We start from the raw sequence: 21,547 nt of genomic DNA, 5'->3' as shown, positions 1-21,547 counted from the left end.
GGCTCGGTGGCTGCTGCCCAGGGCTGTGGCACTGGCACAGATCCAGTGCTCGAGACCCTCCTTTCTCTGCCCTCGGAGCTGCCTGCTCACAGCAGCCTTTTCCACCTGGAAGCTCCACATGGACAGGGAGTGCCCACCTCTGCTCCTTGCACACCCTCCAGGAGCCCAGGGCTGCCATCTGCAGTCCCTGCTGGCACTGAGGGCTCCCAGGTGCCCCAGGCTGCTGTGACACCGCTGCCAATGGGAGGGAACAGTGGCAGGGGCTGTGCTGAAAGTCAGCTCCATTTGCTGCTGCTGCTGCTGTGGGGGTCATTTGTCCAGCCCTGCCCCAGAGCCAGGGATCAGATCCAGGCCCTGCTGCTGCTCCCTCGGGATCAGGCACAGTTTGGGTGTTGCTGTCAGTGCCAGCAGGAGCGGGCGCTGGAGCAGCGGGTGCTGACAGTGCCCCGAGCCCCGGGGCCCGAGGGGTGCCTGGGCTGCGGGGCTGGCAGGGAGCTGCCCCTTGTTCTCCCTGTGCCTCACGCAGAGCTGGGCCGCTCACAAGTGGGGCAGCACAGCAAACAGGGAGCCTGCGAGTCTCTGCCAGCCCTGTCTGCTCAGAGATTGGGCCTTGGAGCTGCAGGGGGACAAAGGCAGCTGCTTCTGCTCCCTCTGCATGTCCCCATGTTCAGCAGTGCTGCTCCATCATTTAGGATATGTTTTCTGTTTAAATAATTAGAAAAACAAAAAAGAAAAAACCCAGAAAATATTATGAAACATAAAACCAAAACCCAAATGTGGAGTGAAAAGTCTTTTGTAACTCTAGATTAAGAGGTAACTGATCTTTTCAAAAAGACAACTCAGGTATTTGTAAATATGCTGAGGGCATTGATCCATCTTACTGACCTCAGCAGTCCTTTGTTAAAGATTTTGGGCTTTGTTTCCAACATTGTTATTTTAAATTGTGGTTGAAGCAATAGGAAATTGCTTGTGCCCTGCCAGCTCTGAGCAGGACTGGCGATCTAAACTCTGTCCCACCCCAACTCATGGAGAAGATGCCCTTCCTTCTCACCCTGCAATGAGCTGCACATTCCCTTGGAAATTGTCAGGGGGTTCTTAAAGACACCAAGTCCCACTCAGGGCTTTTTGCTCTGCTTTGGTCGTGGAGAAGGGCGATTCTTCATCCATCAGCTCCAGACTGCACTGCCTCAGGAACACGGCCCACTCGCCAGGTTGGGCCCACTCGTGGCACTTCCAGAGGAGGAAGAAAGTGCAATGGCACAATTCCAGCCCAAAAGGAAGGAAGAGTGGGACAGACAGAACACCCTGTGCAGATCCAGGCGTTCAGCTGGGACTGTGCAGAGTTTGGGTTCTTGCCAGTGGGATGTGTGTCCCTGACTGCAATCTCTTGGCCTGCACCAGAGTCTCACTCACCTGCAAAAGCAGAAAGCTCCGTCGCTGTGCTCGCAAGGGGCTCGTCTGATGCAAAGCTGTCAGAGCCCTGTGAGGGGAGAGCGGGCCCAGCCGTGCCCGGGGCTGAGCCCCAGCAGAGCCCTGGCAGAGCCCGGAGCAGCCTCAGCATCGGCAGAGCCCGGCTGTGAGGAGAGAAAGCAGAACCCACCCGTCAGCTGAAGCCTCCTGTCCCCTTGTCCCAGCCGCCCGCAGTGCCCAGGCCGTGCTGGCCGTGCTCAGAGCTGGGCCCAAAGCTGCCCAGCATTGCTGCCTTTGGGAGCAGAGCAGCAGGGCAGGACATGTGCCCAGCCTGCAGCCAGCCATGGCACAGCCACCTCCTCAGCAGCTGCCCAGAGCCCAAAAGCAGCTTGGCAGCCACTGAAGAATTCCCTGCAGCCGCCCCAGCAAAGGGGGAACCTTTGGTGCCCGGCCAGGCCGTGCCATGCCCAGCTCTGGCAGCATCCCCCTGGCTCTGGACTCACCTGCACACTGGCCGTGGAGCGTGTCTTTGGAGAAGGTGCCACAATCAAAGGCCATCATCTTCAGCTGCCGCTGGCCAGCTCCAGGAAGAGGTTGTCGGCCTTGAGCTCGGCCTTGGTGGCTCCAGCAGCAGCAGCCCCACCTGCTACAGCTTCTCCAGGGGCTCCTTCTCCTTCCCTGGGGCCACACCAGGCTCTCAGCGTTCTGCCCAGGGCCCCAGCCATCAGTGAACCAGACAAGCAAAACCAGGGGGGATGGTGGCCACCAGGGCTTGCCAGAGCAGGCCTCCAGCTCAGCTGCAGCTCAAGAGCTGCGTGTTCCCTTCTGATGCTCCCTGCTCACAGCTACAGGCAGGACAAAAGAGTCTGCTTTGCTTTGCCACTGATTGCCAAGAGATGGGTGGGGCTGTTCCCTGCCAGGCCCCTGGATCACACTGTGCCTGTGGCTCTCTGCCATCCTCTAGGGCACATGAACACCCTGCAGCCAAGGGTCACGGAAGAGCTCTTCCAAGGACGGCCTGGCCAAGGGCTGCATGGACAAGCACCTCTTCAGAACATCCTGGCATTCTGGGCACAGAAAGCAGAAACCACCAGTCAGCTGCAGAAGGATCCCGCCCACTTTGCCCCCCGTTCCCGTGCCCAGGCCATGCTGGCTGTGCCCAGAGCTGTGCCTAAACTTGCCCATGCATTCTGTGCTTTGGAGGGCAGCAGGAGATCAGGACATGTGCCACCTGCTCAGAGCTGCCAGAGCGGGATGCTCCTGAGCCCGCTGCTGCCTCCCAGCACTGCTATTCCCCCCATGCCGCAGAGATGAGGTAGCCACCTGGAGAGAGCCGTCGTGGGAACAGGATCCGCCCCCTGATGATCTCCTGGCCCCTCCTGAACGGGTGCTTCCCCACCACCAGGTGGTACAGCAGGAGGCCCAGGGACCAGATCGTCGCTGCCTCGCCGTGGTAGCGTTGGTGGTGGATCCACTCGGGTGGGCTGTACAACAGGGTTCCTGTGGAACACAGACTGAGTCCATCAGGGGATGCTGCTGCTCCCAGAGCCTCGCCCCAGCATCCCTGGGCACGCAGGGGCTGCACCAGTGGCACATGGGGTGACCCGCTGCCCTCCTGCCAGCACCTGTGACTTGTGTACAAATTTGGGGTTGGAAAAGAGGCCACTGGTGTTGGAAAAGGGCAGTGGAAGCCCTGGGGAGGCCCAACCATGACATGCAAATGAAAAACCCACCCAGTGGTGGCAAAACCCCACTCTCCTCCCTGCCTCCAGTGCCCCAAGAAACATCAAGAAGCCAAGGCAAACCAGGGCAGCAGAACAGTCCAGGCCCTTCCTCGCCTGCACACCAAACCGGCCGGTGCACGGGGTCTGACCCCCCTCTCTGCTACTCCCACGGGAGATTTTGTTGGGCTGGCTGCCCCCGCTCCAGCCCCAGCCCAGGGCAGAGTGGGTGCTGAAGGCTGGCAGCAGGGCTGGGAACTGCCCCCTCCCAGCCCCACCCCAAAGCAACTTGGCTTAAGAATTAATCCCATCCCGGCAACAATGAGGGGAAGCCGCGGTGCCACACCCAGGCTGGGCCATGAGATGCCCAGGAGCATCCCCTGGGAGGGCTCACCTGCAAACTGAGTGTAGGCTGTGTCCTGGAGGAAGGCGCCGCAGCCAAAGTCGATCAGTTTCAGCTGCCCGGTGGCCAGGTCGAGCAGGATGTTCTCGGGCTTGATGTCCCGGTGCAGGACCCCGCAGCTGGTGCAGTGCCGCACGGCCTCCAGCACCTGGCCGAACAGCCCCCGCGCCTCCTCCTCGGGCAGGAACCTCCGCTCCGCCAGCAAACCCGACAGGTCCTGACACCGCTCCGGACGCTCCAGCACCAGCAAGAAGCTGCTGGGCAGCTCAACCCACTCCAGGAGCCGGATGACACCACGGAACCCAGTGGACACCTTGTCCAGCAGCACGATCTCCAGGGGCGCACGGGCGCCGTCGGGCTGCGGGAGGAGCACGGTGCCGTCAGCGGGGCTGAGGCCGTGCCAGGGCTCTGGGACCCCTCACCCAGCCCGGGACGCTCTGCGCCCCCCGCTCAGCCCCCGCCCGCTCTCCCTCCGGGGCTCCCGGCGGCTCCCACCCCGCCGGGCCCCGGCTCCTCGCCGCCCGGCACGCCCCGGCTCTGCCGCTGGCCCCGCTCACTCACCAGCTCGCCCCAGTGCCGGACGCGGTCCCGCGGCACGCATTTGATGGCCACCTGCGAGCAAGGGGCAGCAGCGGGCTGAGCTCACCGCCCGCCCCGCTGCGCCCCGGCCTTCTCCTCCTCCGCCCTCCTCCTGCACCCTCCTTCTCCTCCTCCTCCGCCCTCCTCCTCCTGCACCCTCCTTCTCCTCCTCCTCCGCCCTCCTCCTCCTGCACCCTCCTCCTCCTCCTCCTGCACCCTCCTCCTCCTCCTGCACCCTCCTTCTCCTCCTGCACCCTCCTCCTCCTCCGCCGGCCCCGCCACTCACCGGGGCGCCGTCCGCGAGCCGCGTGCCCGAGAAGACGCTGCCGAAGCCGCCGCTGCCCAGCAGCGAACCCACCCGGTACCGCTCCTGCAGGGCCTCCTGCGCCTTCCCTGCGGGCGACACGCAGCCGTCAGCGCTCGGCCCGGGGCCAGACACGGCTCCCGACCGCCCCCCGACCGCCCCGGCCCGGGCATCCCCATCCGAACGGAACACCGGCGGCTCGGGGCCGGCGGCCGCGCTGCCGAGAGGCGGAGCTCGGGCCGGGGAAGCCGCAGCGGAGGCGGCGGGAGCGGCCGCGCCCCGTGTGTCCTCCGCGGGCCCCGGGAGGAGCCGGGGCCGGCGCCGAGGGCGGAGCCGAGGGCGGAGCCGGACTCCGCGTCGGGGCCGGGGCCGGGGCCGGGCTCGGGACAGGCGGAGCCAAAGGGTGGCGATGCCGCCCCAGCCCCGGGCACCGATGCCCGCCCGGCAGCGCCACAGCCACAGCGAGAGCCGGGCGGAGGCGAGACCGCGGCGGGACGCCCGGGGCCGGGGAGGGGGCGGCCCCGCCCGGGGCCTGGGGCGGGCCTGGGCCATGGCCCGGCCCGGCAGGGGGAGGGGGAGAGACCGGGAGAGGAGGGGGACACCGGGAAAGGGACACCGAGAGAGGAGGGGGACAGCGGGAACGGGAGGCGCGGGGAAGGTGCGAAACAGAGGGAGAGGAGGAGCAAGAGCAAGAAACGGAGAGAGTGTAGAGTCGCTTGTGATCGCTGCTGCCGCTGCTGCCGCTGCTGCCGCTGCTGCCGCTGCAACTGAAGCGCCGGGGCCGTTTGTCCGAGTGTCCGCGTGTCCGAGTGTCCGCGTGTCCGAGTGTCCGCGTGTCCGAGTGTCCGCGTGTCCGTTCCCCGCTCGCCCCACGCTCCCCACGGCCGAGCCCCGCTCGCCCCGGGGGCAGCCCCTGAGTCTGGGCAAACACGGGAACTTTGCCGTGTCCAGCCCGGATCCAGAGTCCTGGCTCCTGCACGGTGGCAGAGGAATCCCCTCGGCTGCTGCTGTGCCTTGTCCCTGCTGAGGGTCAGACACTGCCGGGCCACATTCCCTGCCTGTAGAATTCGTGCCCCACCCAAGCTCTGCACTTTTGTCTCCAGCATTGCTTTCCAATAAAACCAGGGGAAGGCAAACTGTGTGCAGCTCACGGTACTTCAGAGTGTCTAAAACTTGCTAAGGCACAGATCTTAGAGGTGAGATCCATTTGGAATGCATGGGATGGAGAAGCAGTGCAACATGAAAAAGGGGAGCACAGAAATAGAGAGGAAAACACCTCGGATTGTTTCTTTCCATTTTCATTTCACTTCTGGAAAGCTGTTTCAGTTTTCTGGGAATCTTCTCTGCAGTCCTGTCTGCTCTTTTCAAGAATCTTTCTGGGAGAATGAGGTGCAGCCCCTGTCACAAGATGTGCCACCAACTGCAGCTTCTCTTGGCTTCCCACACTGTGAGTGCAGCACGAGTGCTGCAGCAAAGCAGGACAAATGTTGGGAGAAGTTTACAAATTGTCCTTTCTTTTCCCTGTGGGCTGGGCAGTTGTGCCATTGGTGAGGTTTTCATCGTGGCTGTTCTAACCTAAGAAATCAGGAGGTGGAACCAGGAATTGTTAGGCACTGCAACCCTGGCTGAACTCAGAGAAAGAATCCCCAGAGCCTGCAGCCAGAAATGGAGAGCTGTGTGATAATCATTCCCACATCTCCGTGGACATCTGGAAAGTGATCTAGAACATGAAAATGGGCTGACAGAGGTACTTTGTTTCTGTGTTCAGTTTAGATCAGTCTACATCTCTTGCACTGCTATAAATCAAGAGCACAATCAGTTCATGCAAGCTGGACCTCTCAGACACTGAAATAATCTGAAAAGGAGAAATGCAGGGAATGATTTTGTGAACTTTGTCTTGAAGAAGGGTGATTTTTTTCTAATAATTTCTAATCCATTTCCTTTTATCCTTCCTAACAAGGCCATTTGCATCCCAGATCAAATGAGAACCCTGAGCTTGTGGAAGTGCCTGAAAGATGCCCTGTTCTTCTGCAGGGACACTCAGGCTGTAACAGGAGCCGAGCCCTTTCTTGGGAAGCCTCCTCCCAGCTGGAATTTGTGCCGTGCTGGGAGAGCAGGAGGGGGAGAGCGATGGGATGGGCGCTGTGTGGGAGGAGCAGGAGGTTTGGGCCGCAGGACGTTCCCTCTGCGCCGCTGCCCCGCAATTGGCGGCCGTGCCCAGGGCTCCAGGCTTCTGAGCATTTCAATCTCTGCTAATCATGATGCCTGTGACAAAAATACTGAGTTCACTGTCACGAAAGCACCGTGGGTAGCGCTGATCGAAAGAGGCAATTGCGGTTTTCTGATAAAATTCAGGTGGCAACCAGAAGAGGGGCAAGAGCAGCCGCGATCTCCAGTTCCCAAGGCAAAGGCAACAACAGCCCCGTGCTGTCAGCTCAGGGGGAGTAAAACCGTGCTGAGAGCAGCGCTGGAAGCCGATCCTTCCTTTTTTCTCTGAAGGCTGGCTCAGGGCAGCACAGCCGGGCCCTGAGGAATCGGGGCTGTTTGGGGGTGATGGTTGCTCTGCTCCAGAACTCCCCTGGAAAAAGCCCTTGGGAAGCCGAGGCGGGAGCGGGCGGGAAGGGCCGGCGCTGCTGCTGCTCGTGGCCGGCAGCCCCGGCCGGGCCGGGCCGGCGCCCGCTGCGCTGCGGCTCCTGCTGCTGCCAGAGCCGGGCGGGACTCGGGGACAGGGAACGGGCCCGGGGGACAGCAAAGGCTCGGGGGCTGCAGGGATGTTCGCGCTCGGGCCAGCGCCGGCACAGAGCTTCGGCCTCGGCATTAACCCCGAGGGAAACGCTGCGGAAAGGCTCCGGTTCAGCCTTTCTGTGCTCGTTGCTGTGAAGTGCCCGAAATAAAAGGAGAACAAGCAGGGCCTGACCCCTTCTCCTTGGGAGGAGCCCCGTGCCTGGGGCTGTGAGGGGCTGAGAGGGGCCGTGAGGGGCTGAGAGGGGCTGAGAGGAGCGTCAGCCCTGGCAGGAGGATGTCCTGCCATGTCCCTCCCTCCTTCCTTTTCTCTTGTTGCCTTTTTTTTTCTTTTCTCTTTCTCTCTCTTTTTCTCTTGTTGGAGAGGATGAAAGTTTGGTAAGAAAGTTTCACAGGTATGTAGGCTTGGCAGAAGGATCTCCCAATGTAGAAATGAAAGCAAGTTTTGATATAGAGTAAAAGATGTTTTGCTGAACCAGTGATCACTGAATAGCTGAGAAGGCAAAGGTTGGAGATGAGTTGGAAGGAGATTTTTAGAAATAGGACAAAGGCATGTGACTACGAACAAAGATGTGTTTTTCACCAAGTAAATGAGTCTCAAGAAGAGCATAAGTAAATAGAAAACAGGTTTTTACCAAAAAGAAAGATATGGCAGGCAAACAAGAAATGTTGATGTAGCAAGAAGAGAGGTCTGAGAAGTTTCCACTGTAAGCTTAAATTGTAACTTACTTACTCTTGCGATTGGATAATAATGACTATAATATGGTGTCGTGGGTTCGGTTTGTAACCGGGCAGAAACACCAATTTAGTGTAGTGGTTTGGTCCAAAATACTCATTACTGTTTATCTGCTGTGAGATAAGAATTAGGAGAAATGCAAAGCAGGCACCAAACTTGAAAGAATATAAAGAAGTTTATTAACAAATCTAAAAGAGGGAAGAAGGAAAAAAAAAAAATTATACCACCTTCAGAACTCTCCTCCTCCTCCCACCTTCCTCCCTTCTCCCACTGACAATGTGAAAAGACAACCCTTGAGATGTTCAGTCTGTTACCACTCCCATCACTGATCAAAGTCCTGGCCAATCTCAGTATCAGGGGAGATCTGTAATGTGATGAATTTCCTTTGCTGCAGTGTCTGTGCCAGGCTTTTCTCCCTTGTGTTTGATCTTTTATAACATACACAGATACATGTTTTACTTAGGGAAAATCTGGGAGCATGGTGTGTTCATAGCTACTCGGTAACATATTTTCAGTATATATAACACGTGAATGGAAAAGGGGAAGTGCAGCACAATGAGTGTGTTTTGGGTATCTCCTGCAGATGTTGAATCTGGCCATAAGAAGAGATTTCTAAGAAAGTTTTATTAATGAACGTTGCATCATTGCTTTTTTTATGCTTGCAGCTGCTCAGAGGGAAGGAAAGTCCCACGTCTCTCTTACACTTGTTGAAACACAGCATGATTTGTTGGTGTATATAAATTTAAGCTAGCTATTTCTCATTTGACTTCATTTTGCTTTGTGCCAAGGTCCTCTGGAGTAACTGAAACAAAAGTAAAATGCCTGTTCTGATGGAATGATTGAATAAAATGTAAAAGGATAGCAACAGTCAAATTAGATCCCCTTGCTGCTCATTGCCAGGAAGAGCTGGTTCATTAAACCAAAGCAGGATGGAAGTGATGAGCAATGTGCTTGCTTAAAGGATTCCTCCCTTGAGAGGGTGATGGTGTCACCTGGATCCTTGAGATCATCATCTGCTGCTTGCTGACTGCCTCTGAGGAACAAGCCTCAATGTCACCTTACCTGTCTGTGACCCATCGGCCTCGGGAAACAGCTGCTTTCTCTCATGCTGCACTGGTTTGGAAAGGAAGGAAGAGGCAGGAAAATTGTGACTTTCACCTGTGTGAGTGCTTTGGTGGGAACAAGATTGTGTCTTTCTATGTAAGAAAGTGTGTGTGTGTCTCTCTTAAAAAGCCTGGTGCTTGTTATCTTTGCTAAGCAATTGCAAAGAACCAATGAAATAGAGAGACAGTGTTGTGGTGAATATTAACTTTTAATGAGCTTACAGAATAGAGCCTTTCATAATCGGAATTCCTTAGCTCTACAGAGATAATGAAAATAATAATGTAGTGAAGTTGCTATATACGCTAGCAGATGATTTCCAAACACTGAAACCCAAAGGATTTAAAATTTATTCTGCTAAGAAATTGCTTGGGACATGCAACTCTTGGACAGGAACTACATTTCATACTAAGTAGACATCATCTGGTTATGTTGAAATGTAAAGACTCAATTGGGGTCTTGCAGAAAGCAGTGGTAGAAGTACTGTTGGCTTTGCTAAACGCAGACCTGGGCCAGTGGGAACTATCCTGGTGCTGGCAGACAACAAGGTCTGCATGGAGGCGGGGGTGGGGGAAATCACGGGTAGGGCTTGGCCCCAGTATTTTCAGAACTATAAAGGACTTGGAATGGCCTGGGAAATTCTGTTCCGGGTAGAGCTGATGATGGGATGGGTCAGCATTTAGGAAATGCTGATTAAATGAAGGGCACGCAGGGAGTTGAAGACATTGTGTTAAGGTGAGGAACAAGACCGGGACACCGCGCTGGGGCCCCGCGCACTTTTCCAGCCCGGCCGCCCCCACGGGCCGGGCCCCGCGGCTCCCGCTGCCGCCCCCCAGCACGGGGCTGTGTCCCAGACCCCACGGTCCAGCCCGAGGGTTGGGGGCGGCAGCGGAGCTGCTGGACGGAGCTTCCAGCCCCGCCAGCCGCAGCTCCGATCCCTTGGGCCGTGACGCTGGGGACGGGTGTCCGTCGGCGCTGGGGTCTGTCAGCTTTTGCAATGCAGAGGGAGAAACTGAGTCCCAAGGGGTGTCGGTTTCCATCAATCGCTATTTCTCCTCTCTTTTCCATGACGGATTTCACAGCGCTTCCTTTCGCCCCAGAGATTTGGAAAACAAAATTCCCAGCTGCCCCGGCATCCCTGCAGCTCTCCACAGCTCCAGCCTCGTCCCTCCTCTCCGTTTCCTTCTCTCCAGTCTCTCCCGCCTGGCCCTGCCGGCTCGGAGGAAGGAGATTCCCCCGGCACCCCCTGCCTCCTCCTCCTGTCCCGTGGGGCGCAGTTGGTGCTTCTGGAGCCGCCTGCCCGCGCAGCCGGACCCGCCCTGCGGCCGCTCAGCGCTGCAGCCGAGGGAATGAATTGCAGGCACCGCTGCGCTGGGCTGGCCCTGGCCGGGTGCCCGGGGCCACCAAAGCCGCTCTGGCACTCTGCTCACAGCTGCAGCACACAGAGCACTGAAGGAAAGGCTCGTGGGCTGGGATCGGGGCAGGGAGAGCTCACTCACTGCTCACTGCCAGGGCCACAACAGACCCAAACTGGGGAAATTAATGGAATTTATTTCCAAACCAATCACACCAGGACAAGGAGAACTAAAACAAATCCTAAAGAAACACCTTCCCCACCCCTCCCTCCTTCCCGGGCTCCCAGTCTCCGCCCGCAGTCCCTCCTCTGCCCTCCCTGCACAGCAATCGTGTCACCAGCCATGAACTTGGCTTTTGCCTCATCCCGGGATCTCTTCCCGGACAGGAAGAGCTTTCCCCAGCACAGATTCAGGCTGTGGCGGCCTTTGAGGCTCAGGGCGTTTCTCCTGCAGCTCCCTGCAGGTCTCCTCTCCCCGAGCCGTCTCTCCTGCGCCACAGAACTCTGCCGGCTGCAGCTTTGCAAACGTCAGGTCCAGGTCTGGATGTTCCTGCACGATTTGCTCGAGGTCCTTGGGGGCTGCATCCGATCCACTGTTGTTGTGTTCCCCCTCGGCACGGAGCCCATGGATCTGATGGCCCCTGGCCAGGGCCTGGCACAGGAGGTGGAACCTGGGTGCTGCTGCAGCGGCGCCGGGGGAGCCCCAGGACTCGCTGTGGCCGCTGTGGCAGCCGCAGCACAGCCCGTTCCCAGCGAGGAGCCCAGGGCTCCGTGGGGCTCTGCAGGACCTCGGCCCTGGGGCTCGTCTGCATCAGCCCGGGCAGCTGGGCTGGACTTGGCTTCCTTTGTGTCTCTGGCTGCCCTGGTACAGCAGCTGCCCAGCGCCCAGGGGACAGCAATGGGAGCGGGGCAGGTCGGGGTGAGCTTCAGTGTCTGTGCCCGGCAGAAATGCCAAAGCCTTCCCTAAGGAGCAGCGAGTGCTGCCAGAGCACAGGATGCTGCTGCTGCTGCTGCTGAGCACGGGACGGCCCCAGGGCTGATGCCAGACAAAGCCGGGATGGGAGCCACAAACAACGGGAGGGGGGGGGGAGGGGCAGGAGAGGACGAGGAAGAGCGAGGGGGGAGGGCGGATGGAGGAGCAGGAGCGGCAGGAAGAGGAGAGATAAAAGGGGAGGAGAGGGAGGAAGAGAAGAGATAAAAGGGGAGGGGCGGAAGGAAGAGAGGAGAGATAAAAGGGGGAGGGCGGGAGGAAGAGGAGAGATAAAAGGGGAGGAGCGGGAGGAACAGGAGAGATAAAAGGGGAGGGGCGGGAGGAAGAGGAGAGATAAAAGGGGAGGAGCGGGAGGAAGAGGCAGGACAGAGGAGGCAGGAAGAGGAGCCTCCACGTGCATCCATCGCTCTCTGTGTCCGCAGCTCTCAGCTCCCCCCATCCCGCAGGTGACCGGGTAGGGACAGCTCGCCCCAAATATCTTGGGCGATCACTGGTGTTATTTTTGGGAGAGGGGATTTTTGGAGCTTGGAGGACTCCAGCACCGAGCCCCAAATATCTTTGTTGGTTCCTGGGGGAAGGGGGTTTGGTGGGGCGGGGGGGGAGGCGGATGTTTGGATCTTACAGGGCTCCAAATGTGAGTCGGAAATGCCCCTTGGGGGATATTGGGGAGCCCCCGGCACGCGGGGTTTTTGGGGTCCCGGTGGCGGCTGCCGGGAGAAATGGGATGGGGCGGGATGGGGCCCGGGAAGGGTGGGATGTGGATTGGGGGGTGGGATGAAGTGTGGCGGAGGGGGATGGGCGGGATGGGGCCTGGGCTGAGGCAGCCGAAGGTTGGGGATGATGAGGCCGGGGGGACCCCACTCCTGAGGGGCGTGCGGGGTATCCGGCAGCTCGGAGGGAGTTTTGGGGCACCCCTAATCCTGAGGGGGTGGTGCCGGCAGCGGGGGACACGTGGCTCCGGCAGCTCTGGCCCCAGCTGAGCCCCCCCCGCCGCCAGCGCCCCCCGGAGCGGAATTTGGGGAGGGGGAGGTGGGGGCGGCCAGGCCGGGCCCCCCCGCGCTGTCCCGGCGGGGGCCGAGTGCGGGCGGGAGCCCCGCGGGGCCCGGCCCTGCCCGGGCACGGCTGATGCCGCCCGCCCGCGCTCCGCACTGGTCCGGACTGGTGCTCCCAGTGCCGTGCGGGGCGGGGCCGCTCTGGGGACCCCCCAGGGCACAGCGCGGCTGCTTTGGGGCTGTGGGCAGCGCCCGGCGCTGGGCATGGGGCGTGTGGGGGCAGCTGGGGCCGCACTGGTGGCACTGGTGGTGCTGGGAGCCCCCCGGCCGCGGGCGAGGAGCTCTGGGGTGAGGGGCGGGGGGGGGGAAGGGAGACCCGTTTTAAAGAGGGGAAGAGCAGTGAAAAGGGGATCGGACTCCCCAGACTGAGTGGGAGAGGGAACTGAGAGCCCCAAACCAGGTACGTGGGACACGGAGGCTTTGGGGGAGGATGAGAAAGGAGAGGGGGATATCGGAGAGAGGGAGGAAAAAGGGAGTGGGACCCTTCCCCTTCGTGGGGTCCGTTGGTGGATGAGGATTGGGGGATGATGGGAAAAGGGTGGAGGAGGGGAAAGATGGGGGGTGGGACCTCCAGAGGAGTGGGAGGGGTTCTGGAGAAGCCCAAAGTTGCCATCATTGCAGGGGACTGATCTCCTGTGGGAAGAGCTTTGGCCGGAGCACGGAGCTGATCTCCCAGCACAGGATCCAAGTGGGGGAGAAGTCCTGTGTCTGCCCAAGCTTTGCCCAGAGGTGCCATCTCAGAGGAGAGAGACCCTACAGGGGCCAGGAGGGCAGGAAAAGCTTTCATAGGAGCTCCAGCCTCCCCAGACACCAGGGGATCCACACTGGGGAGCCCCTATGGATGCCCAGACTCTGGGAAGGGCTTCACCGTGAGCCCCAAGCCCCTGGAACACCTGTAGGAGCCACCTGGAGGAGGTTCCCTACAAGTTCTCAGCTGCAGGAAGAGCCCCAAGGAGCCCAGGTCCCTCCAGAACCACCACCTGAAGCAGAAGGTGGTGACAACTCTCCATCCCAGGGCCCTGGGAACACTCTGGGGTCTCCGGGCTGACCTCTCCCAACAAGAACTCACAGCAGCCCTCGTCCTGCCCCTAAAATCCCTTGGGATTGCCCATCAGTCTCTGCATTCCCTGCTCCCCTCTCCATCCTGACATGAGACCAGAGGGGTGGAAGTCCCCACCCAGGGTGACCACAACACCAAGTTTTTATCTCCACCCACCAATTTTGCATCTTTTCCCTTGGCCAGGTTACCCCAGGGGTTGGGAGCAGCCCAGAGCCCTGCACTGCCCATCCCGACCTGTCCTGGCTCCATTCCCATTCCTCCCGTGGGATGTGAGGGGCTTGGGGAACAGGGGAGGAGGGATGGAAGACAAGAAAGGGGGAAGAAGCAGGAGAAAGGATGGAGAGAGGAGGAGCAGGAGGTGGGATTAGGGAGAAGGAGGAGGACGGATGAAGGAAGACGAGAAGAAGGTGGAGGAAGAGGAGGGAGCTCGTGGGTCCAGCGGTCCCAGAATTTGCAGGCCCCTCACCCCAAGGAGCATCGACCCCCCCATCCCACAGGTGATGGGGAGGGGGAGCTTGGCCCAAATATCCTGGGGAGTCCCTGGGCCAGTGTTTGTGGGGGGGATGTTTGGATCTTGCAGGAGTCCAGAGCTGAGCTGTAGGTGCCCCTTGAGGGGATACTGGGGGGTCCCCAGGCGGTGTTTTTGGGGGGTCCCTGTGCTGGCTGCTGGCAGAGCCTCAGTGGGGGGTGGTGGGATGTCAGGTCCACCCCATGCTGGTGGGTCAGGCACGGCCACCTCCAGCCCGGAGCCAGGGGGCTGCGGGACCCCTTGGGAGAGCCGGAGGGGGAACCTCGGGAGCCCCAGAGTGGGACGAGCAGAGAGGGGCAGTACCGGGAGCAGGGGAGCCCCGGCAGTCTGGAGGAGCGAACCCCTGTGACCCCCAGGGCCCCAAAGTGGGGAGCCCAGAGAGGGGGGAGCGCCGCCATTCGCGGGACCCTCAACAGCCTGGAGAGGGGCAGGGGGGACTCCTTGGACCCCCTGCACCCCGAAGCAGAGAATAAGGGGAGAAGGAACCTGGGGATCCCATAACCCCCAGCATCCCTAAGTGGGGAGACCAAAGGGGGGAGCTTTTGGATTCCTGGGACTCCCAGCAGCCTGGGGAGAGCGGGGACCAAGTAGAGAGGGGGACTCAAATAAAAGAGGGACCGCCAGCAGCTGGGACAGGCGGGAGCCCCAGAACCCCAAAACAGAGAGGCCAGAGAGGGGGAACTCCTGAGATGCTTTTTCAGAGCAGATTTTTGGTTGGACACACAGTGCCCAGTGATTTCTAGAGATGGACTTGGCAGAAGGACCTGTAAAGTCAAAGTGCTCATCCTTGTCCTTCCTCCCCAGACAAGGAGCTGAGCATGGAGCCCAGGGAGGACAAATCCCCGTGGCAGAACCTGGTGGAAGAGGCCGTTTTGAGCGGCTCCGCAGCGCAGGAATCCAACGGGGAGGAAAAGCCCCGGAGATCCCGCAGGAGGAGGGGCTGCAAATGCAGCCCAGGGTGCTCTGAGGAGGAAAGACCCACCCTGTGCCGGGAAGGCGGCCGGAGATGCATCCAGAGGTCAGAGCTGGTGGTTCATGAGCAGCTTCACGATGGGGAGAAGCCCCACAAGTGTGGGGAATGTGGGAAGAGCTTCAGGTACAGCTCCCACCTGATCGTCCACCAGCGCATCCACACAGGGGAGAGGCCCTACGAGTGTGGGGAATGTGGGAAGAGGTTTCAGACCAGCTCCAGTCTCCTCCTGCACCAGCGGATTCACACGGATGAGAGGCCCTTCCGCTGCCCCGACTGCAGGAAGGGATTCAAACGAAACTCTGACCTCATCAAGCACCGGCGCATCCACACCGGGGAGAGGCCCTACGAGTGTCCCCAGTGTGGGAAGAGGTTTCGGAGCAGCTCCCATCTCCTCCGGCACCAGCGGATTCACACGGATGAGAGGCCCTTCCGCTGCCCCAACTGCAGGAAGGGCTTCAAGCAAAACTCCGCCCTCGTCAGGCACCAGCGCATCCACACCGGGGAGAGGCCCTACGAGTGTCCTGAGTGTGGGAAGAGCTTCTCACAGAGCTCTACCTTGACCCAACACCAACAGAGGCACCGCTAAGGGAAGCCCTGCGAGTGCCCCGACTGTGGCAAGAGCTTTGTCCTCTGCTCCAACTCCATCTCCCATCAGAGGAGCCACGTTTGGCAGAGCCCTGGTGACCCACATTCCCTGTGATCCAGGTTGGGAAGAGCCCTGGCTGGTGCTCTCCACGTTCTCCTGGATCCCTGTAGGCACCTGGGTGAATGCAGGGGCAGGAACATCCATCGGGACTCAGATCAACATTGGAGATTCATTGGGAAGAGCTGATTTTTTACCTTTACACCCTAAATTTTCATCTACTCTGTCCAATTGTTTTTTCTGGTGGTATCAAGCAACCCTGGATGATCTTGGAGATCTTCTGCAGCCTAAGTAACTTCTGTGTTAATCCTACTGAAACAACCAAAATTGGGGTAAAAATAAAGAAATTAAACAAAGAGATCTAAAGCAGCACCATTTTACCGGAATTTGGGGGTGACTTTGCTGTTCAGGGGAATATTCGGGAGGATCTGAGTGTTGTGGGGTCTGAAGCTGGGCAGATTGGGGCCACAGTCTCGTAGTTGTGCTGACAGAACATGTTCACCTGAGCCCGTCTGTTCTCCAGGAATTCCGGTTGTCTGTCCCAGTCCCTGGCCTGGGTCTCCCCCTTTGGGGTGTGACCTCCAAAGTGCCCAAATCACTGCTGAAGTGCCTGAGCTGCTCTGGGCTGTGGATGTTCCTGTGCCCCAGCCTGTCCTGGTCAGTGCCATGGGGGATGGAAGGGGGTCTGGGGGCTCCTTGGGGGACTGGGAGGGGCTTTTGTGTCTCTTGAGGGCATTGGTGGTGCTTGGAGGGGCCTTTTGGGGTGGTCTCTGAGAGAGTTTTGGTGATCTTGGCTGGGCTGTGTGGCTTGGAGAGAATTTTGTGGTTCTTGGGGTCATTTATGATGCAGGGAGTGGTTGGGGGGTTCCTGGCCAGGAGCTGTGGGGTGATTTGAGGGGTCTGGGAATGGCTGTGGGGCTGGGAGGGGGTTTTAGGGCAGTTGTGCTCTCTCCCGCAGACCCCCAAAGCTGCCACCAGACCCCACCCCCAAGATGCTGCCATGGGTCGGGGGCTCCATGTTGGGGTTCATCCTCCTGGCACTGCACGAGAAGGTGAGGGGGGGTCCCCAGGGGCCGTGTGTGTCCCCCCAGAGCGTGTGTGACCTCCCCCATCCCGGTGTCACCCCCTCTTCCCTGCCCACAGGGCTCCTGAGGCAGCCCCTGCTGCCCCGGGAGGGAATTTGGGGAGGGAGCAGAGGGGGTGCGCAGCCCCCGCCGGGGGATGACCCCGGCCCAGCGCCCTTCGTTCAGCACCGAGCTGGGCTTGGGGCCGCAGGAGGAAGAGGCCGATGGGAAGCAGATCCTGCAGGGGGGACAGGGCTTGGGCTCAGGGCAAGGTCCTGCCCTGCACACCTGGCTCAGGTGTGAGCCTGCCCCGGGAAGGGAGCGGGACATTGCCATCCCCAGGGATCAGGGCTGGGAGCAGCGCTGGGAGCACGGACATGGAAATCCTGGGAGCCACTGGGACCGCCCTGGGGGGTGAATGATCCCCCCCAGCACCTTTCCAGGCCGCCCTGCGAGCTGAGAAATGCTCGCTGGGCCTCGGCCTTGGCCAAGAGCCCCCGGGCTCAGCTGCTCTGAGCTCAGGCGCTGCCGGCTCCCACAGCCCGCCCAGGGCCGCCCTGCCCGTGCCGGGGCTGTGCTGGAATTCTCTGCTGCTGCTGGGCCACTCGGGGGCTCTGGCCCAGCAGGAAAGGTGACCCTGAGCCAGGAGCTTTCCTTGGCCGCAGCAAAGCCTCGGCACGGAAAGACCTTCCCAGCGCTGGGCCCTGGGCCGGGAGGGATTGTGCCACCAGAGCTGTCCCTCCATTTCTTCTGCCAGGCAGCTTTAGCACATGGAAAGTGGAGAAGCCAGAGCTGCCTCTCAGCTTTCCACAGTGCCCGCAGAGCTCCAGGGCAAGGTCCTGGCCCTGGCTCGGGGCTGGGCTGGGGCCAGCGGCAGAAAATCAACTTGCAGCTTGGGCCCCGCAGCAGGGAGGAGCAGCAATTGCTGGCTGAGAGAGACTCTTGCCAAGGGCCTGCGGGGCCGGGCCCCAGGGAACGGCTTCCCGCTGCCCGAGGGCAGGCTGAGATGGGATGTGGGGCAGCAATGGTTCCCTGGCAGGGCGCTCAGGGCCTGGCCCAGGCTGGCCCCAGAAGCTGCGGCTGCCCCCGCATCCCTGCAAGTGTCCCAGGCCGGCTCGGCCATTGGGGCTTCCTGCCCAGGAGGGCTGGGCTGGGCTGGGCTGGGGCTGCTGAGGGCGGGATGGGCTCTGCCTGAGACAGCTGAAGGCTGCGCATGATGAGGCCGGGGGGACCCCGTTCCTCAGTGGGTTCTGGGGTATCCCACATTCCTGAAGGGATGTCAGGGTATGTCCCGTTCCTGAGGCAGTTTTGGGGTCCCCCCAATGCTTCGGGAGAGGTTCTGAGAGGGGGGCTCTGGTACTTGGAAGGGGGATCTATGGTCAGGGATGTGGGGAGCCCATTTTGGGAAGGATGCTGCTGTTTGTGGCAATGTTGAGAGGTTCTGAATGGCCAGTGGGGCCCTGGCTCTCATTTTGGGACTTGAGGTGAGCCCATGGGCACAGCAAGGCCTGAGGAGAGGTTCCAAGCTCCCATTTGGGATGGAGGGATTGAGCGGGTGCCTCCAATCAACTCAATGCCAGCCCCAATGTGTCGATGGCAGCCCCAAATGGCTCGATCCGTCAGCCCCAAGGCCCGGCTGTGGGGAGTCAGGAAGCACAGAAGGGGAATTGGTGTCCAGGAGGGGTGGGATGGGATGGGATGGGATGGGATGGGATGGGATGGGATGGGGTGGGGATGGGATGGGATGGGGTGGGGATGGGATGGGATGGGATGGGATGGGATGGGATGGGATGGGATGGGATGGGATGGGATGGGATGGGATGGGATGGGGGTGGCATTGTGGGGGTGGGATGAAGTTTGGGATTGATGGGGTGGTTTGGGCACTTGGAGTGGGGCATTTCAGGAAGGGAAAGAAGGAGCTGCTTTTGGGGAGGCTCCTGCTGCTTTTTGACAATTTTGGGGCCTCTAAGTGGCTTCTGGGAGGTTGCAGTGAATTTGGGGAAGGTGCCGAAACCCCCTGCAATTTGGGGGGCTGAGGTGAAGTCCCCACATTTTGGGAGGGTGAGGGGATCCCAATTGGGAGGGGGTCCTGCTGCTTTGCACCCCTTAAGTGGGGTGAGAATTGGGCAAGGAAGGAAGGAAGGAAGGAACAAGGAAAGGAAGGAAGAAAAGAAAAATAGAAGAAAGAAAAAAAGAAAGAAGGAAAGAGAGCAACAAGAAATAATAAAAAAGAAAAAAAAAAGAAAAAAATTAAAAATGAAGAAAGGAAGCAAGAAAGATATAATAAAAATGAAAAAAAAGAAAAGAAGAAAGGAAGAAGATCAAAAGACATATAAAAAAGGAAATGAAAGTGATTAAAAATGAAAAGAATTAGAAAGAAAGCAAGACTAAATAACATGAAACCAACAAGGAAAAATTATTTAAAAAGAAAAGAAAAATCATTAAAAAAATGAAGCAAGGAAGCAAAAAGATAATAAAAATGAAAGAAAGGAAGAAAAGAGGAAAGAAAGAAAGTGAAAGAAAAGAAAAACTAACAAGAAAATGAAAAAAGTGAAGAAATTAGAAAAGAAGAAAGAAACAAAGAAATAAACAAAGAAAGCAAGAGTACATAACATGAAACCAACAGAAAAATAAAAGGAAAAGAAAAAAAAAGAAGAAAGAAAGAAGCAAGGAAGAAAGAAAAAAAGAACAGAAAGACACAAGAAAAAAACAAAAGAAGAACAGAAAGAAAGCCAAAAGAGAATGAAGGAAAACACAAAGCAACAAAAAAACTTTAAAAGAAAGAAAAAAAGATAAAAGAGTGAAGTATGAAGAAAGCAAGCTAAAAGAAATCAACACGAAAATTTAAAAAGCAAAGGAAAGTAAAAGATAAAGGAAAGACTCAATAATGTGAGACCAAGAAGAAAAATGAAAAAATAAAATGAAGAAAGCAGCAAGAAACAATTAAAGAACCAAGAGAAATATTGAAAAATGAAGAAATAAAGAAAAAAGCAAGAAGGTAATAAAAATGAAAGAAGGAAAGGAAGAAAAAAAGAAAGACTGAAAACATGAAACCAACAAGAAAATAAATGTTAAGAAAAGTCAAAAAAAGAAGAAAGAAACAAGGAAGAAAGAAAATGACAGAAAGAAAGACATGAGAAAAAATAAAAGAACAAGAGAACCAAAGAAAGCAGAAAAAGAAAGAAAGATGAAAAACAGAAAGCAACAAAGACAAGAAAAAGAAAAAAGGTAAAAAAATGAAGGAAAGAAAAAAGAAGGAAAGAAAACGAAAAGAAATCCACAAGAAAATTTAAAAAGTGAAGAAAAAGAGAAGAAGAAAGAAAGACTAAGTAATGTGAAACAAAAAAACTTTAAAAAAAAAAGAGGAAAGAACCAAAAAAGAAGGAGAAAAGAAAAAAAAGAAAGAAAGACATGAGAAAAAATAAAAGAAAGAAGAAAGAAAGAAAGAAGAAAGCAATGAAAAAATAGGAAAAAGAAAGAAAAAATAGGAAAAATGAAGAAAGAAAGCAAGCTAAAAGAAATCCAGGAGAAAATGAAACCCTTGTGCCACTGCGGGACCTTGTGCAGCCAAGGAGAGCATTGTGAGAGTGCAGGGCCATGGAACCAAGGGACCATTGGGACCTTGTGGGGCCTCCTGGACTCAAGGGACCATTGCCACACTGTGGGGCCTCATGGAATGAAGGGTCCATGGTGCCACTGCAGAGCCAAGGACACCATGGTTACACTGCGGGGCCATGGAACCAAGGCACCATTGGGACACCCCGTGGCCTCATCCTCTGGAATTCCAACACATCTGAGGGATGGCAGCACCTGCAGGCAGCACGGAAGGATTCTGGGGAGAGCCTTTGATCCCTGCTCCAAAGGAAATCAGAGAAAGAGCCCTGCTCAGATCAAGGCACCTTTTCCTTTTCCTTTTCCTTTTCCTTTTCCTTTTCCTTTTCCTTTTCCTTTTCCTTTTCCTTTCCCTTTCCCTTTCCCTTTCCCTTTTCCTTTTCCTTTCCTGGTGTAAACTGTTGACCTGCCTGTAAGGTGCAGCAAAAGCTTTGCAGGGTTTGGTTCAAGGTCCCCAAGGTGGGAACAGGGAAGTGTTGGAGTCCCTTCTAAGAGAAGGCTTGGAGTTTTTGTGCCATGACTGCCTGGGATGCATGGAACAAGTGTGTTCTGGCAGACTCTGGGACCTCGAGAGCAATCCCATGCAGGAGCCAGCACTGGCCCTGCACCCTGGTGGGAGCAGCGTGGTGCGGATGGGAAACGGGCAGCTGGGTGTGCAGTGGGAACCTCGAGCCAGGTCCTAGAAGGCCAGGCTTTAGCTTTGAACAGAGCAGCACAAAAAGCAGAATGAATGACCTTGCCTAGAAATCCCTGAAGGACAAAGGGTGACCATATGGACTGATTTGAACTCTGGGTTTGCAATAATACACGCCCAGGGAGCCACATGGAAGGAAAGGGCACAGAGGTCTCCAGTGAGTACAAAAAGAAATCAGTCCCCTACTGCAGAGTGTGCCAAAGCCAAAAGAAGTGGCCCTGCTGCCCTTGTAAAGCCCATGGGTTTGGAGACTCCCCAGGTAATCCAGGGAATCCATTGGCTGACCAAACAGCTCTAGAGGGTGCTGCAAAAGCTCTCCTTGCACTAATACCTAGCAAAAACTGGAATGTTCTGCAACAACCAGATTCCAGTGATCAGGACAGGCAGTCAGCCCCAGCAGCAGCAGCAGCTACAGAAAATCCCAGCAGGTGATTGGTAACCCCGTGTGGGCAGGTAATTGTAGCTCCACAATTAATGTAGAACGGAACTAAAACATCAGGAACCACATGAGGAAATGGAGAATATGGTGGCCAGTTTACAAAGGCATCTAGTAAGCACCAAAATGGCAAAAAATGATAG

General features: G+C 57.3%; 1 protein-coding gene across 1 annotated transcript in view; it reads right to left on the bottom strand.

Annotated features, from left to right (window-relative positions):
• Positions 1-1,095: 1,095 nt before the first annotated feature.
• The window catches only part of LOC309583708 (serine/threonine-protein kinase pim-1-like), a gene marked incomplete at both ends in the record, with an annotated part of 36,279 nt that continues 15,827 nt past the window's right edge, over positions 1,096-21,547 (bottom strand). Inside the window, 5 exons of the mRNA XM_082299497.1 lie at positions 1,096-1,230; positions 2,810-2,910; positions 3,526-3,892; positions 4,096-4,146; positions 4,400-4,506. Coding sequence (XP_082155623.1) covers positions 1,096-1,230; positions 2,810-2,910; positions 3,526-3,892; positions 4,096-4,146; positions 4,400-4,506 — 761 coding nt within the window. The remainder of the gene's footprint in view (positions 1,231-2,809; positions 2,911-3,525; positions 3,893-4,095; positions 4,147-4,399; positions 4,507-21,547) is intronic.

This window comes from Coloeus monedula, assembly GCF_965178545.1.
Source record: "Coloeus monedula genome assembly, chromosome: 32".
NCBI lineage: Eukaryota > Metazoa > Chordata > Aves > Passeriformes > Corvidae > Coloeus > Coloeus monedula.
The sequence above is the reverse complement of the archived record's forward strand: the minus strand, read 5'-3'. Positions and strand labels throughout refer to the sequence as shown.